The 16,842-nt window shown below is 48.2% G+C and overlaps 1 protein-coding gene across 3 annotated transcripts in view; it reads left to right on the forward strand.

Moving 5' to 3' along the window:
* The window catches only part of RASGEF1B (RasGEF domain family member 1B), a 92,409-nt gene that overhangs the window by 58,634 nt on the left and 16,933 nt on the right, over positions 1 to 16,842 (forward strand). For all 3 annotated transcript variants that reach the window (XR_015309365.1, XR_015309364.1, XM_086962045.1), the window contains exons 9-10: positions 5,490 to 5,569; positions 14,327 to 14,422. Coding sequence is in view for 1 of the 3 variants with exons in the window: in XM_086962045.1 (XP_086818171.1) it covers positions 5,490 to 5,569; positions 14,327 to 14,422 (176 nt within the window). In the remaining 2 variants the exon portion in view is untranslated. The remainder of the gene's footprint in view (positions 1 to 5,489; positions 5,570 to 14,326; positions 14,423 to 16,842) is intronic.

The following is a 16,842-nucleotide window of genomic DNA, read 5'->3' on the forward strand; positions in this document are numbered from 1 at the left end:
TCGCATGACCCCCATCTGGCTGTAATGCACAGCCTGGTGGGGAACATGCACAGGCTTCCTGTCCCCATCTGAGTGCCAGACCATGGCACTCTGACCTATCACAACACTGCACTGCAGTGTTGTGAGTGGTTATGGGGAGCCTGTGTGCTTCCTGCTTCCGGGACTCGCTGTTGAAGGAGAGATGGTTCACGGCGGCTGTAGGAGGTCAGTGGTTTTTGTTTTTTTGCCCCACCCTGCCAACCCCGTTCCCTGCCAGCCGCTACTGCAACCTAATATGTTCTGAGAAATAGTTTCCTACCACTTACCCAACTGGACCAACGTAACTGATAACCATAACATCATGTAAAGTAAATAAAGTTTGTATTAACAATCTGTAACTATGATGCCTTGTGTCAAATAAAAGCATTGTAGCCTTGCAAGTTGGAGAGAAGTGATAACAAACTGAGATCTTATTGGTTGTCAGCTCTGGGACCTGTTTCAACATCTAGAAATCAAGTTTCAATGCATTTATTCTATAGGCAGTGAGTAGTTCTGTTCATTCAAACATTGGGTTCATCAGCTTGGTACTTTTCAATTATTCTTTGGGATTCATGTCAAGGTTTAGGAGTTTTTAAGCAAGATTACTATGAGCCGAAGTACTGATGCATCATTTTGGGGAGATGTTCAGGATAGAATGGTGTTTGATTGCTCTATCCTGTGGGAGGCTGTGAAACCTAGAGGGAAGCTATGGCCATCTGTTATTGGGAAACAAGAACTACGTTTTACCATTAAAGTGATGCTGCTCAGCCCTGCCCCAATTCATTATTTATTAACTTCTGGGGGTGTTGTATGAGCTTCAGAGTTCCGTGCATTGCTGCTGAGAATTTATGAGACATGATCTGCTGCAGAATTGAATCCTAGGACACAAAATGTCTTTTCTTATACGGAGTACTGAGAAGATTCGATGTTTCTGGTATGAGCTCTTTCCAGTGCATACAGGGAACCATAACCAGGGCCTTTTGTAGGAACTTTGATCCTGGGATATTTAATCTCTGGACTCTGCATTGGGAAGCATGTATTGCCTTTTCCAAATCCGGAATTTGTCACAGAATGTCTCTTTTAGGGCGCGAAGGATGAGACTTGAATTCAGTTTGCTTGCTGCCGCCAAGAGGTCTCTTAGCATGGGTTTGAGAGCAGGGTGGACCTCATGGATTTATGATCATTAGAATTTATGACTATTAACAGGATTGCAGCTTTGGACATTTATCTCTGTTTTTCACCAGATTGGTTATGTTAGCTGCATCATGACTTTATCTCACTGCCAATCACGTCTTTGCACATAATGCACCATGCTGTGTATCCAGCTGAAAAAACGTGTTTATCCTTGAACTGCTGTTTTAGATTTTTGATTGGAATTCCCCTTTAGATCACCGCCTGAGAGTACATTTATACTGGCAAATGAGCACATGCCAACACAGCTTGGGAGCAGGGCAGGATGGAAGATGTGACCATAAGGTCACGCGTGGCATGGCACTTAAGCTCAGTTGGCCAAGGAAAAGGAAATGGAAAATATTTGTGTTTCGCTCATGTTACTTAGTTATGAATGCGCAAGGCATAGACTGCAGTAGTAATGATCCAGCTCCTGTAAACATGAACCAGCCGTCACCATACCTGGCATTAAACGAACGATGTAGCACTTGAGCATCCTGAATTTGATGATGGTTTGTATTAGAATGGAAGTTTGGGGCTGTGTGGTGGGGATGAGGCTGTAGAGTAGTGCAGCAATAGGATGGAGTCCAACTTGTGACATCTGTCCTCGTTGTTTTGGCCACTGATTTATAGTAAATTGCTCCTTCTTTAGAACATAGTTTTGATTGGAAGAACTCTCACAGTTCAGTACTTCACTTTATGTGTTTGCAGCTAGAGTGCAGCGAAGAAAGGCACAGTGTTGTCTCCACTTTGACTCTTCAACTTAAAGAACAACATGTTTTGTTGATGCAAGGGTTTGTCACTGAATGGAAAAGATCCATTAAAAGCATTTTAGATAATGTGAGTTGAAAGGTGCACTTACATGCCACCATACACTATTCACTCCCATTGCCTTTAAGCAAACTGAAGCTAACTTGGCTTTAAGGTTTCAGTGTATCCTAACCAATGTGACTGTAACGATACAACTGTACTCATCCCTACTAAAGCCTTCTAGCCCGCTACTGAGAGCTGTACTGGTTGTTAAAGGGCCCTGCACCTGTGTTTGAGGGAGAAGGCATTTAGCAACCAGTATAGCCCAAGGCAGAAGGGTTATAAGGCTATCAGAAATTCTACCCTCTGCAGGCAGAATGTTCTAAATTAAAAAAGAAGAAACAAAGACAAACATTGGAATTTTGGAACAGAAGGCTTACACCAGCCATTATTAGCCCACATCCACATCCAGGGCCTTTAATTGAGAAGCCAACATTTTAATTTTCTTATATTGGATTCTAGCCCACTACCAAGGGCTATCTATAATGGTTGTTTAAGGGCATGTACCAGAGTTTGAGGCAGAGTGTATTTATCAACCATTACAGCCCGAGGTAGAAGGGCTATTAGGCTATTAGAACATTCCACCCACTAATGGTATAATACTCTCAATTAAAAAGGAAGAAACATAAAGGCAAACATTGGAATTTTGAAGCAGAAGGCTTGCACCAGCCATTAAAAGACTGGACCTACTCCACTGTCTTCAGTGGACCTCCTAACATTCCAATGTTGTAATGTGCATTGCGTGTATCACTTAGCATAACATATGCTATTACAGTTGGTAAGGTTAGGCAACATTTGTCTTAAGATTACACATTTAAAACATGAAAACATAGCATCTTTCTTCCAATGCACTTCAAAAAGCCTAAACGCATGGTATTCAACCACGTTGTACCCAGAGCCCTTATTGAATTCCTGATGTGCAAGAAAGCACTAATCTAACCTCCACAGAGGAATGAAGGCCGTAGCCGACTGGATGAAGGACAGCAGACTGAAGTTGAATTCAGACAAGATGGAGGTCCTCATTCTCGGACCCACCCCATCAGTCTGGGACGACTCTTGGTGGCCCACATCGCTAAGCACAGCCCCGGAACCCACAGACCACGCACGCAACCTGGGGATCATCCTCGACTCCACCCTCTCCATGATCAGGCAAGTCAACGACGTCGCCGCGTCCTGCTTAAACACCTTCCGTATGCTCCGCAGGATCTTCAAATGGATGCCTCCCGACACGAGAAAGACCGTCACCCAGGCCCTCATCACCAGCAGACTCGACTACGGGAACGCCCTCTACTCAGGAACAACAACCAAGCTCCTGAGACGACTACAACGAATCCAGAACGCATCGGCACAAGTGATCCTAAAGCGTTCCCCAACGCAACCACATCACATCCTACCTGAGAGGCCTGCACTGGCTCACAATCAACAAGAGGATCAACGTCAAACTCCTCATCCACGCACACAAAGCACTACACAACACCTGACCTACATACCTCAACAACCGACTCGGCTTCCCCACCCGAAGCCTCCGCTCAGCCAACCTCTCCCTCGCCACAGTTCCTCGTATCCGGAAAGCCACCGCCGGTGGCAGATCCTTTTCTTACCTTGCCGCCAAGACCCGGAACGCTCTCCCTACCAGCCTACGACAGACTCAGGACCTGCTGGCCTTCAGAAGGCTCCTCAAGACCTGTCTCTTCGATCAGTAGCAGCCCCCCCAGCGCCTTGAGACCCTCACGGGTATGTAGCGCGCTTTAGAAATGCAGTGATTGATTGATTGATTGATATATAATTGTTGCACTTCAGAGGTAGAGTCATTAATAGTTACTGTAAGTGCCTTTAGATCTTTTGGAAATTTTGCTTTATATTTTTTCCCCAATATTGGTAAGATGTAACAAAAAAAACACTTAAGCAATCGACTAGCTTAACTAGATATTTTCTTTTCTAATTCTCATTAAAATTGAAGTACCTGAGATCATCAATAATTTGAGCCGAATTAGGGGGAATTCTAAAACCTATATTGGTTACGTTTAGTCTCACATAATTTAGAATCATGCATTTTGAGCCCTGTTTTTTCCAAATAAAGGAACATATTTTCAAAATGTTGAGTTTTAGTGAGCTTCTCCTCCATAATGTCATATTAAAAGACTGGTCAACCCAAGTAAAAATGAGCGTTCAGACGTGAATGCCATGGACGCAGCACAGCAACCTTTGCATTATCACTGATTTTCTAGGGTGCCAGCTTTCGGGTTTATTGCCTAAACAGAGATGTTTTGTTGAACCTGGCATCATCTTCACAGACTTTCTCTGACTACTATCTCGCCTGTGCTCGAAAACTGCTAACATTCCAAGCTATGCAGTAATATTTGTTCGGTTTATCCTTAATAGGCTGTCTTCAAGAGGTTAATATGTTTGCACCAATGACCTGAAAAAACCTGGTGTAAACTTTTCTCATTAGCTAAAACTTTTACTTTTGTGTTACAGATCTTAGGGTCTCCAGCTGAGTCTTTTTTTTTTTTTAAAGAAATGCAAAAATGTTTGTAAATTTTCTAGACGATCTAGTTTGTTGTCATACACTAGCTAGATATCACGAATCTCCAATATTCCCCTTAGAAATAGCCACAACGTTGGTCATTTTGGCTGTCATTTTTAAAGAATTTACACCACCTTGTGTCTTTGATCTTGTATGGAACACTACAGTGGTGTGGCTGTTCTCATCCGAAGTAGTAATGTTACTGGTATAATCCATTACATCTTCAAAGAAAGGTTGTATTCTGCCATTTTGGCACCGTTTTTCTCGCCCAGGGCTAGAGATGTCATTACATTGCAGCCCAGTAGACATCACTGATGTCATCGCGTTTGGCATTGCCAGCTTTTTGATTGCAAATATCGGTGCCTGCTCCCAGGGAATTGTAAATGTGAAATGTGACCGCCTTCTGATGCATTGACTAGTGCAGCTCCAGCCACTCCTCATATTCCACTGAGGGCCAGATCCCAGGGGATCCTCTTGGTCTACATTTTCATTTGCCTCAGTCACTCACCTGCAAAAACGTGGCTCATTTACCAGACTGTAGGGTGTAGTGCTTCACTTGTTAAGCTTCAGAAACATAACAGTGACACGTCTTCCAGACGCATTCTTGTTCTCCTGTGCTTCCTAGCTTACAAAAGTGGTTTGTGTGGTATTTGCTGCCGGTGTGTCACGCAATGGCAGCTACCGGGATGCAGGTCTATAGTCACACAATTTGAAGAGTAATGTCATTAATGTCATACGTGCTGCGTATTGATGTGTAATAATGTCCACAAAAGAATGTGTGTGTGTGTGTGTGTGTGAACCTGGTGCGTTTGATTACCATGGGCCCGGAAGACCAAAGGCCACTTACGTTGTTTTTTTTCTCTTTCTCAATATGTATGTACATATGTATGATCCGTACACACACGAGAGGACTCGTTTAGACCATTTTCATTTTTTCCATTTTTTTTGCCTGCTTGGTTTGCAGCTGGAATGAACATGAGCCCAGTCTCCCGTCTGAAGAAAACATGGGCCAAAGTCAAAACGGCGAAGTTTGACATTCTAGAGGTATGCCTTGCTATTGTTGTGAAGTATTTGTTGGGCCAGGCCAGGATTTCCCATTCGCCATAATTGTGAGAGAATGCTATATCGCTTAAGAGGACCTGACTCATTAAATGTACGTGGTGGGGGGGAGTGAGGAGGGCTTAGCATGAAGAAGTTTGAAGGCTACTGGTTTAAACCTCCTGTTATCTGTAAAAATGACTGACTCCGCTTCTGCTCAATTGAGATTTCTTTATTTCTAGTTGTAAGCGTCTTTTGTTGCAAAGCACAGTGTATTAGTTCAGGGGGTCTCCAACCTTTTCTATAACCAGAGCTACTTTTGTTCAGTGAAAATCATCCTGAGCTACTAATATTAGTGTTGTAATAGTGACGACATCAGACAAGATTAGATTGATGGCCATCCTATGCAAAATTACCAGCAATGATCACCCCAGTGCAGCAGGCAGGGTTGCCAACAGCAATGTTAAAAAAAGCTTTGCTGGGAAAGGGATATGGATGTCGCGAGGGTGGCTGAGAGGGCGGTATACATTCATAGAGGATGTCCCAAACAATGGTCCAAAATATGGGGAAGGTGGAATGAATTTAGGGGGAATCTGTGCGATCCTCCACAGATTGATGTGCCTCCTGAGACTAGTCCGTGAATACTTCTGGGGTGTGATCGAAACGAGGTGGGTGCAAGACATCGGCAAAGGGAGGGAGAGAGGATAAAGGGAGTACTGTCAAGTGATGTATTTCTATGGTAGTCAGCTATGATGAGATTGAGGTGTTTATCGTAATATGTGATGTGTACAAGCAAACACTGATGGAGAGATTGATTGTATTGTCCAAAAAAGATATCAATGTAAGAAATGCAATAAAAACAAATTTTTAAGGGGGCGTGGCTTGGGCGCCGATGGCGATGGTCGCCTGAGAGCTCGGCTCCGGGACTGAGCCCGTGATTATCCTGTAAATCGGAGGCTGCGGGGCACCCCAGCCCCCGCATTCTGCTGATCGGCCCGACGGAGACCTGCCGGGGCCCTTGGCGCGGTCTGAACGAGCGGTGACCCGGCGAAAAATCGAAGTTTGTGGAATTGCGGAGTGCGACCCAACATGGCGCCCGGACTTCATTGTCCCCTTGGCCGGATCCATTAGACTGGAGGAACATCACCAGCAGCGGCGCACCCCCTGCTCTGCCGTCTCCCAGTGGTGTGTGGATCTGGACATCGGTCAGATCGGACTCTTTCAACGAGGATTGCACTCGGATGGGCGGATGCCCACGCTATAGTGGATCCCGCACGCGGACGTCTGGAGGTCCCGGCGGTAGCCCCACTCCCTACACCGCACTTGGCTACTTTTTCCTGGCCGACCCACTTCCATGGGAGGCGCAACCCTTTGGCGCCGCAAATCGTCCGGTGGAGTTGGTGACCCTCACCCCGGGACTTTATCGGCCGTGCGGGCCTGCCCGACCTGGCGACGATTGTCTCCGCCTCCTCCTCGGTGCCCTCAGAAGACGTGGTGGTGGCGCGAGCCGAAGCTGAGAAGGTCCAACAGGCCCTGGAGACGGGGATCTCCGGCACTCGACCTGAGGCCCAGCAACCGGGAGAGTCATAGCCGGCGCCTGCACTCGGAGACGCCTGCTCCTGGGCCCGCACGGAGTGCTCCCGGCGACATGGGGAAACCTAGAGGAGCCACGGGGGCTACCCCAGCCGCCTCAGACTCGGAGACCCAGGACAAAGAGGAACGTGGGGACCCAGAGAGTTCTGGTGGTGCATCAATGCAACAGCAATTTGACCGCGTCTTAGAGGCGATAGCGACCACGCGCTCGGCCCTCCAGCAGGACATTGCCCAGGTAGCGACGAGCCTAGGTCTCCTTAGAGCGGACCACGGCACACTTTCGGACCGGGTCAAGGAAGTGGAGAGCTCGGTGAAAACCTTGGAGCCGGCGCAGCGAACCTTGGCTGCGACTATGAAGGATGCTCTATCCCGGATTACGGCCCTGGAGCAGAGAGCGGAGGATGCGGAAGGCCGTAACAGGAGGAACAACATTCGTGTGGTGGGCCTGCCGGAAAAGATTGAGGATGGCGACATGGTGGCATACTTGGAGGCCTGGCTCCGAGACACGGTGGCCCCGGAGGGTCTATCCTCCTTCTACACCCTGGAGCGTGCCCATAGAGTCCCAGCGAGGCCACCGCAGCAGGGACGTGCCCCGAGACCGGTGGTGGCACGGTTATTGCACTTTAGGGACAGAGACCTCATCCTCAATGCCGCCAGACATAATGGTCCATTCAAAGTGGCGAACAGCCAGGTGAACATCTTCCCGGATTACACCTATGAAACTCAACGCAGACGGTTTTCCTTCCTGGCGGTCAAGCGCGAGCTCAGGAGCGAGGGCATCCAGTACTCGCTCCTATATCCTGCGAGGCTCCGCATAATTGTCGATGACAAAACTCAATTCTTTGATACCCCAGAGGATGTCTGTAACTGGCTTGAACTCTATAGAGCAGGGAAAGATGGCTTCGGCTCCTCATCTCAGCAGGCGGCGGAGCCGGAGCAGAGACGGCGGTCCAAGAGGATTCGGAGTCGCCGTGGCCGCTCAGGGGGACCCTCAACTGCAGAGACATCGACGGAGCGGAAGGGAGTGCTAGAGGTGTTATCTGCGCTGTCTGGCTCACGGGACGATGCCATTGAGGAGGAAGCGGACCCTGGTGACGAGGGGGCACCAACGGACTCCGAGGAATCGGTGACTGATAGCGTCCATGCGCCGGTGATCACACCGAAATCGGTGGAAGACCTTCTGGATGGACAGGGGTAACGGGGTGAGCTACTTCATTTTGGGAGGGGGCCCGGCAGGGGGGTGGCGGGTGCCGACAATTGATGCTGACTCCCGGGGTAGGGAGGGTGGGGTGCCCTGTTTTTGCCCCGAGAGTTTTTGGCACTGTTTTGGGCTTGCTTTAGTCCTGGTGGCCTGAGCGTCGAGGGCCCACTGCCTCCGCCCGGCCCGCACCTGGCCCTTAAGGCCTTCCTACGGTGGCGACCGCAGGATTAGTAGGGGATAGTGGGTAGTTGGAGGGTATGGTTTGGATGGGAACTAGATGGTGCTATTTGGGTCATGTTCTGGGGAGGGTGGATGGGGATTTAGTTCATACTTGGGTTGTTAAGTTTTGGTTGGGGAAAATGGCCGCCATCAGTGCTGGGATGATTGATGTCCTTTCTTTGTTGGGACCCAGATGGGGAGACTTTGCGAGAACGTTATGGGACAATGGCTGATGTTGCTAATCTGAAATGTGTTACTTGGAACGTGCGGGGGCTTCATACTATGTCCAGGCGTCACAAAGTCCACGCTTATTTAGTGCGTAGGGGGGTACAAATGGCGCTGCTGCAGGAGACTCATCTGAACAAGGCGGAAGGGGCGGCGCTACAGCGTAGATGGAGGGGGCAGGTCTTTTGCACTTCGTACTCCGCGTATGCCAGAGGGGCGCTGATTTGGGTTAGAGCTGGGGTTCCCTTCCAGGTCACGAAAACAGTGATAGATCCAGAGGGGCGTTATGTGGCCATTTCGGGCACTTTGGGAGGGAGAGACCTAAACGTTTGCTGTGTGTACGCTCCTAATGTAGACCAGACTGCCTTCCTTTCCAGGTTATCGGGCTCGTTGGCCCACTTCTTCTCCGGGCCCCTCCTGCTCGGTGGAGATTTCAACTCAGTAGTGGATGTAGACACTGACCGCTCGCATCCACCCCTTCCCGATTCGTCGCATGGCTAAAGGTCGTAGGGACTGGCAGACTCACTGGGGTCTAACGGACATCTGGAGGGCGCAACACCCCACAACTAGGGACTATTCCTACTTCTCGAGCCTCCATGAGTTGCACGTTAGACTGGACGGATTTCTTGGCTCGCCCGAACTGGTTTCGGCAGCGGTCCGGTCTGAATATTTGACCAGGACCATATCAGACCATAACCCCCTCCTGCTGGACCTTCGTTGGTTTCCCGGGGTGCCTGCGGTGCCCACCTGGAAATTACGGCCCGAGATCCTTGAGGACAGTGTTTTCAGGGCGGACCTAGGTGATAAGATCTCAGAGTACTTTGCGTCCAACGGCGGCACCGCGAGCTCGAGAGCGTTAGAGTGGGACGCTTTTAAGGTGGTGGTGAGGGGATACTGTATTTCTAAAAAGGTCGGCATGAGGCGAATTATCCTCGCCGACCTAGATGCAGCGGACCGGAAACTCCGCGAGCTGGAACTACGCCGCCCCGGGCGCCCTGAATTACAGGTACGCACGGCGGAGGCGAAGGAGGCGGTGGCGGTGGCGGCGGAGGTCGAACGGCTTCGCTGTTTTGACTACAAGGCCTATACGGTTCGGTCCATCGCAGAGGGGGATAGGTCGAGCGCGTTGCTGGCATGGCTAGCCAACCCTACGCGTCAGTCCTCATTGACGACGTCCATGCGCAAGGCAGACGGAACCGAGGTGTACACTCAGCCTGAGATTCTGAGCTGCTACCGGCAATATTACGAACGTTTGTACCGCAGTCGCTCTGCCCGAGACCCTGACCTGCTTGATAATTATCTACGGCCTCTGGAGCTCCGAACAGTGGAGCAGGACGTGGCGAAAGCCCTGGGGTCCGACATAGAACTGGGAGAGATCCGTAGCGCCATTAAAAGGATGCCGAGGAATAAGACCCCAGGCCTGGACGGCCTTCCTGTGGAGTTCTATGCAGCTTATGCTGACCTCCTAGCCCCTAGGTTATTGATAGTATACAGAGAGGCGAAGAGGCTTGGGCGACTCCCGGGCTCGATGTGCGAGGCATTGGTGGTTCCACTCCTCAAGCCCGGAAGGGACTCATCCGATCCGGGGTCTTACCGTCCCTTATCAATGCTGACGGTTGACTATAAAATACTGAGCAGCATCTTGGCCTCGAGGCTGCTGGGACACATGAGCTCCCTGGTGCATGAGGACCAAGCTGGCTTTATCCCCAGGCGTAACACGACCATGAACATTCGCAGGTTGTTCCGCTTGCTAGGGGAACCGCTTGTGGACGCCCCGTGCCCGGTTGTCTTATCGGTAGACCTGGAGAAGGCTTTTGATAGCCTGGAATGGGACTACCTTTGCACTGTGCTACGGAGGTTCGGCCTCGGTGAGGGCTTCATCAGATGGACCAAGGTTCTGTATGCCTCTGCATCGGCCAGGGTTCGGGCGGGACCGCTGATTTCCTCACAATATCCGGTGGAACGGGGCACGAGGCAGGGATGTTCGTTATCCCCACTTCTCTTTGCGCTGGCGGTGGAGCCACTTGCGCTGCATCTCCGGTCGGGAGCCCATTATACGGGCCTGTGGACTCCTTCGGGCCCGCACTACATTTCGCTGTATGCAGACGACCTGCTGCTCTTCCTAGAGGACCCGCTCGCTGCCCTGCATGGAGCTGCGACGGCGCTCACGGAGTTTGGGGAGGTCTCGGGCCTCCGGGTGAATTGGACTAAGACCTGTCTTTTCCCGGTTCGCAGGGGCACCCCTACCCCTGCTCTAAGTAGGGAGATTAGATGGGAACCCGACTGCTTTAAGTACCTGGGGGTGTACGTCTATCATGAACCATCTGACCTCCTGGATGGGAACATTGCCCGCGGCACTTCGAGGCAGTATGGACTTCTGGGCCACGCTACCGCTCTCGGTGGCAGGGCGGATCGCTTTGCTTAAAATGGTGGCGCTTCCCCGGTTGTTATATTATTTCCGGACACTACCGATCTGGGTCCCACCGGCCACGTTTCGACTATTACGATCAATGATAGTCGGATTCCTCTGGGGCTAGGGCCGCCGGCGGGTGGCCCTCAAGACCCTGATGAGGCCGAAGGATGAGGGTGGGCTTGCGGTGCCGGACTTTGAAAAGTATTATTTAGCGGCGCAGCTCCAGACCTTCACCCAGGAGATCGCCCGGGAATTCCGGGGCCCAGAAGATAGAAGGGGAACGGGTATGGCCAGGCATGTTCTCTCCTTCATAGCGCTGCGACAACGTTTGGCCTTACAGGACTTGTCGCTGGAGGAGCGGACCGTTCGCCTGTGTTGGAACCGAGCTCACGTCCGGGGCCACCTGAGAACACCGTATGCGCCCGAAATACCTTTGGGGATGCTTACGGCTTTGCCCCATGGCGGCGATTGGTCACGGTTGGCGAACTGGGAGGACGCCGGCTTACAGCTAATAGGTGACCTATACGAGGACGGGGCGCTCTTGCCCTTTCAGGAGCTCATTGATCGCTTCGAGATCCCCCGCGGCGACTTTCTGCTGCACTCGGCCCTTGTCCGAGCGATCCAGGCGCACTGGAAACGCGGGCAGGAGGAACCCCCTTTATCTCCGGTGTGCCAATACGTGATGATGTCTGCGGGCACGGTGAAGGCGGTCACTTGCCTTTACGGCAGACTGATCAATGAGGGGCTGGCTCCCCTCACTACTCTGAGAAACCGTTGGGAGGAGGACATTGGCAAGGAGATCCCAGAGACGACCTGGTCCCAGCTGGTGCGGCGAGCCTGGAAGGGCACACGCCACGCCCGCTTTCAACTGGTCCACTACTACGTGCTCCATAGAGCATATCTGACCCCGGTGAAAATCAGGCGATATTTTGCTACGAATTCGGCGGACTGCCCCAGGTGCCCGGCCCAGGAGGCGGACCTTCTCCACATGCTGTGGGCCTGCCCGGGATTGTCATCCTATTGGGTAGAAGTGGGGAAGACCCTGGAGGAGGTGACGGGGAGATCCTTATCGTTTGACGCGGCGGTGGGACTCCTGCACTGGTTCCCTCATACCCCCAAGAATAAAATATCTAGCAAGTTCATCGATTTAGGGCTGCTCCTTGCTAAACGAGAGGTGACCAGGAACTGGAAGGCACGAGTTGGTCCGACAGGAAGCCGGTGGCACAGCGAACTTTTGAAGTGGGCGGCGGGGGAGAGCACGCTGAGATACCAGCTAGCTTGGAGGCAGCGTAATGAGAAGGCACAGGAGGCAGCGCTGGAGTGGGAGACGTTAGTGCAGGCCCTTAGGGATTATGGCGCCCCCAGCGACTCTGAAAGTGAGGAAGCAGCTCGCCCCAAGTCCCGATAGACGATTGCACTTTTCAGATCTGTTGCTTTCCCCATGGGTCCTTTAGCAGATCCTGTTGCGGTTGTTACCGTGCGCTGATGGCGGGGTTGGGTAGGGTTTTCTTTGGTTCGTAGCGTTTTTGAGGGTGGGGTTTTTCTTTCTGGGTTTATAGGCTTGTTTGGAAAAGCAGATGACGGACAGTGGATCATCCGGACCAGCTTCGACATCCTTCTGAGCCCCCATTGAATTTCGCCGCCCGACCCCAGGGTTGTGGGCTGAATGGCTGTGTAAGAGACTTACGGCGGGGGGGCGGAGGGTTGTGTCTCATTGATTTTGTTTGTGCTATAATGCTGGTCGATTATGTAACGATTTACTGATTCCTGCAATAAAAATATATTTAAAAAAAATAAATAAATTTTAAAAGCTTTGAGTTTTGCATGCCTCTGCACTTAAAATGCATAACAGTCATAGCTGTAATGCCTGTGGCACCAATGTTATGACATTAGTAATAAGCCTGCCAGAAACCACATGATTTATCACTCCAATATCAGCTTTCAATATATTTTGAAAATTGAGCCATTTTTCTCCAAACAGCAGCTTATGAGTTCGGAAAACACACATATTTTGAACTTCAATATGCACTCCAAATGTTGGTATCCATATATTAATTCAGCCAAGCAACAGCTTCTAACTTAGAAGGCTGGTCTGCACACAGAAGAGCTACTTACAGTTAGCTGGAGAGCTACCATTAGTTCAGGAGCTACTTGCTGGAGAAGCCTGCATTAGTTTAATGTGACCTGAACTTTCAGTTAAACTAGTAGTCAGCAGATGCTCTGGCACTTCCACATAACAATAATTAACGCAAGGAAGTACATAACCACAGTGCTTTGTACAGTCCAGAGACCCTAACTAGCATATATTATGTGCTAATCCTGATAGACTTTCCCCTTTAGCTCACCTTCATGTCACAAGATGGAGCCCATTTTGTCAGGGAACCAGTCATACAGTATACTGTGGGGTATCAATTGCATGCCTTGCAATCCATGTATATTTGCTCAGTGGGCCTTCTCACGCATTCCTGGCCTTCCCCGGGGCCAGTCCTCAGTATTGCTTGGTTGCCTTTTGTTTTCTTTTTCAAAGGATGTGGTGACTGTAGCTAATCATTTGTGGTATTTCTGATGAAGCAGATCATATTTTTTTTTTAAGTAATGCTTGCTATAGTTCGGAAATGCTCCACTCGTATCAATTCTTTCATAACCAAATATGTTGGAAAGTGGCTCAGAATTTAGCAACTAGCCCAACGATCAGTGTATAACAAAGCTGTACATATTAAACCGTGCCCGGCCACTGCGGTGGAAAGTAAAAACTCACTGCCCAGATTATTCTTAGTAGGCTGAACAAATCGTCCATTTCCAGAGGCCACAATTACATAGATTTCAGAGCCAGCAGATTGTGAGAATCATCTGTGTTTTTAGAAAGACCTCTATTCTACTTGAGAAAATGAACTTGAAGATGAACCTTGCAGCCATGGCCTTTTTAATTTAAATTATGGGTGTTTCACTTTAATGCCACATTTGTTGTTGAATTACCATAAATAAGGTCCTCTCCATATCCAAAGAAGGGACCTCCCAGTGGTTAGCCTGTTATAGTTCTGGTTTTTATCATTGTACTGCACTTGTTTGTCTGTAGTCCTTCTTCACTGTTGCTCGTTTTCTCTTCCTGTAGCATCAGATGGACCCCTCCAGTAACTTCTATAACTACAGGACGGCCCTGCGTGGGGCGGCCCAAAGATCCCTGACTGCGCACAGCAATCAAGAGAAGGTATGTTCTATGTTCTATGTCTGAATTATTAAATTGTGCGTCATGGAAAAATAGTGCAGCATCCTGAAGCATTTCCTGTCTGCATATTTTTTTCCATTTTTTATTAAAATCTTAAGTATATTGGAATAAAATTACCATATTTGTATGTGGATGGCAAGCATCGTGTTCTCTGTAAAATTAGCAGAACAAATGACTGGTCAACACTGTTCTCCATCTGTCCGCCTGTCGAGGAATTCAGGGTATATTCAGAGCAGGCTTTATTTAAGCAATGATACAATGCTTGTGCATTTATTTGGTAAAAACCCTTGATTTTTTTTGCTTTAGTTGTTTGAAGTCCTTGTTTTAAGAACAAATAAGAATGATCTTTTTTCGGGTGCATTCTGTGGATACAGCCATATATTAAATGAAGTGAATCCTGGGTGTGCGCAGAAATACGCAGCTTCCACATATAAACAATTGTTTGCAGTATTCAAGCTATGCCTGAAACAAGGGTGCTGATATCGACAGGATATTATTGCGAGGAACTAAGATGAACAGTCACGTGCTGGAAGAAGAAGCGCGTAAACCACAATCCAACTTACAGACGCATGCACAAATGTCGAGACTGCGGTGAGGCAGAAAGAGGTAGTGAAACTTGCATAAAAGGCACATTTGAAGATGGTTATCCTCAAATATTCAGGAACATTTTATAATATCCTCATTTGATCTCTAGCACCAGGACACTCTTGAGTAGCCGTGCTCTTTACAAACAGCATTATTCATTTATTCCATGTATCTTATTCTAGGATCCACCTTTCATTGAGCAGATTTTCAAACTCTATACAAGATTCACATTGTGGCTTCCTCTTTCCTGTGAAAAAATATTGTTTGTATTAATGTATGCAGTTCTCCATTCTCAGGATGGTTGCTACAACAACCACTTTTTTGACTGTTTCCAGTGTAATGTACACATTGTGAAGTTTGTGATGGGACTAGAGATGATGCAAATGTGAATCCACTCTTCAGAATGCTTTGGCTTCCATGCTGATTATTAAACTGTACTGTTCAATTTTGGAGATGGCAGAGTAGTCAGTTTAATGTAATCCAGTATTTTTATGCTAACCAGCCTGTTGTTTCTGGCTATCTGTTCAGTATGTTGAACATGCCACCATTTGGAAAGAGGGACAGTGTGGAAAAAAGAACAGGTGGGATTTATTTTCCCCACTGATATGAATTGAAGTGGTGGCAATTTTAGGCAGGAGAAAGCTAAATTACAGCCTTTTGTGGCTTTAAAAATCAGGAGTCTCACGTTGGAATCTTTTTTGATGGTTTGTATGACTCACGTATGTGATGCATTGCAAAGCTGTCAATTATGTATAGCAAAGTACTGTACTCTGTTGCTCAATATATAGAAATTAGGAAATAAGGAGTTGTTTACTGTTGGCAAGTCATAGACTTCTGTTCGAAAAATATTCTTTCCACCAGCTTGGTTGATGAGCTCTTTCGTCTGTGTCCCAGTGGGCACGGTATCTAAATGTAAGATCTTAAACCTCATCTTGTGCATGCTTGGGTATTTGCATCTGATTTATTTAAATAGACATTAACTGAGGTCAACACACATAATACAACATTATTATTATTGTCGATATTAATAGAAATGAAAATATTTTTAAATAATATTTAAAGATACATTAATAGACATGCCAAATAGGGAGATTCAGCACAAATGTTCGTACATCATTCAGTGACTATCCCGTGTTTTTAGGATTAGTGGATGTAAAACCATACATTCTGTGCCTTTAGTGAAAACAATCCAACTGTACACTTGATGGCGGTCAGAGCAGGTTTGGCGTTGTCTTTGAGCTTGTACCTACAGATGACTGATGGAATTTATATCTCTGGGGTCCCATTGACCGCTGGTTTTGTGCACTTCGATTCACTATGAACGCATGCAGTCTGAGAAGGTCGGACCACGTATTTTTCTTTTTTCACATTTCTTTCTTCGTCTTGAGATTTTGTCCGCAGCGTGCCCTGAAATCATGCTGTGAATCCAGGAACTGGGCGCCTATTTCTACATGAATTATTCAGAATTAAGATACAAAGTTTGACTTTCAGTAAAGGGCAAGTGCATTCATTAGTGCAATTCTGTATGCAGGGGAAAGAGCCCAACTCTTAAATAATGTATTATTCAAACACGCTGTAATGAAGCGTGTGCGCTTTGTAAGCCGCAGCTTCCACTGTTTGGAAGATGACAACAAGAATCACCATCTTGACAGTGCTGCACAATAAGATGTTTGCTTTGGGTCCCTTCCAGAAATTGTCGCTCATCAAGTTTCGCCCTAATCATATTGGTAAATATTAATTTACGTAGACATTAAGAATTTGAGACCTGACAGGCTACCACGTGTCTGCTCTTGACAATAATAAATATAGATATAATT

This window comes from Lissotriton vulgaris, chromosome 3_1 (genome assembly GCF_964263255.1).
Source record: "Lissotriton vulgaris chromosome 3_1, aLisVul1.2, whole genome shotgun sequence".
In the NCBI taxonomy this organism is placed as follows: Eukaryota; Metazoa; Chordata; class Amphibia; order Caudata; family Salamandridae; genus Lissotriton; species Lissotriton vulgaris.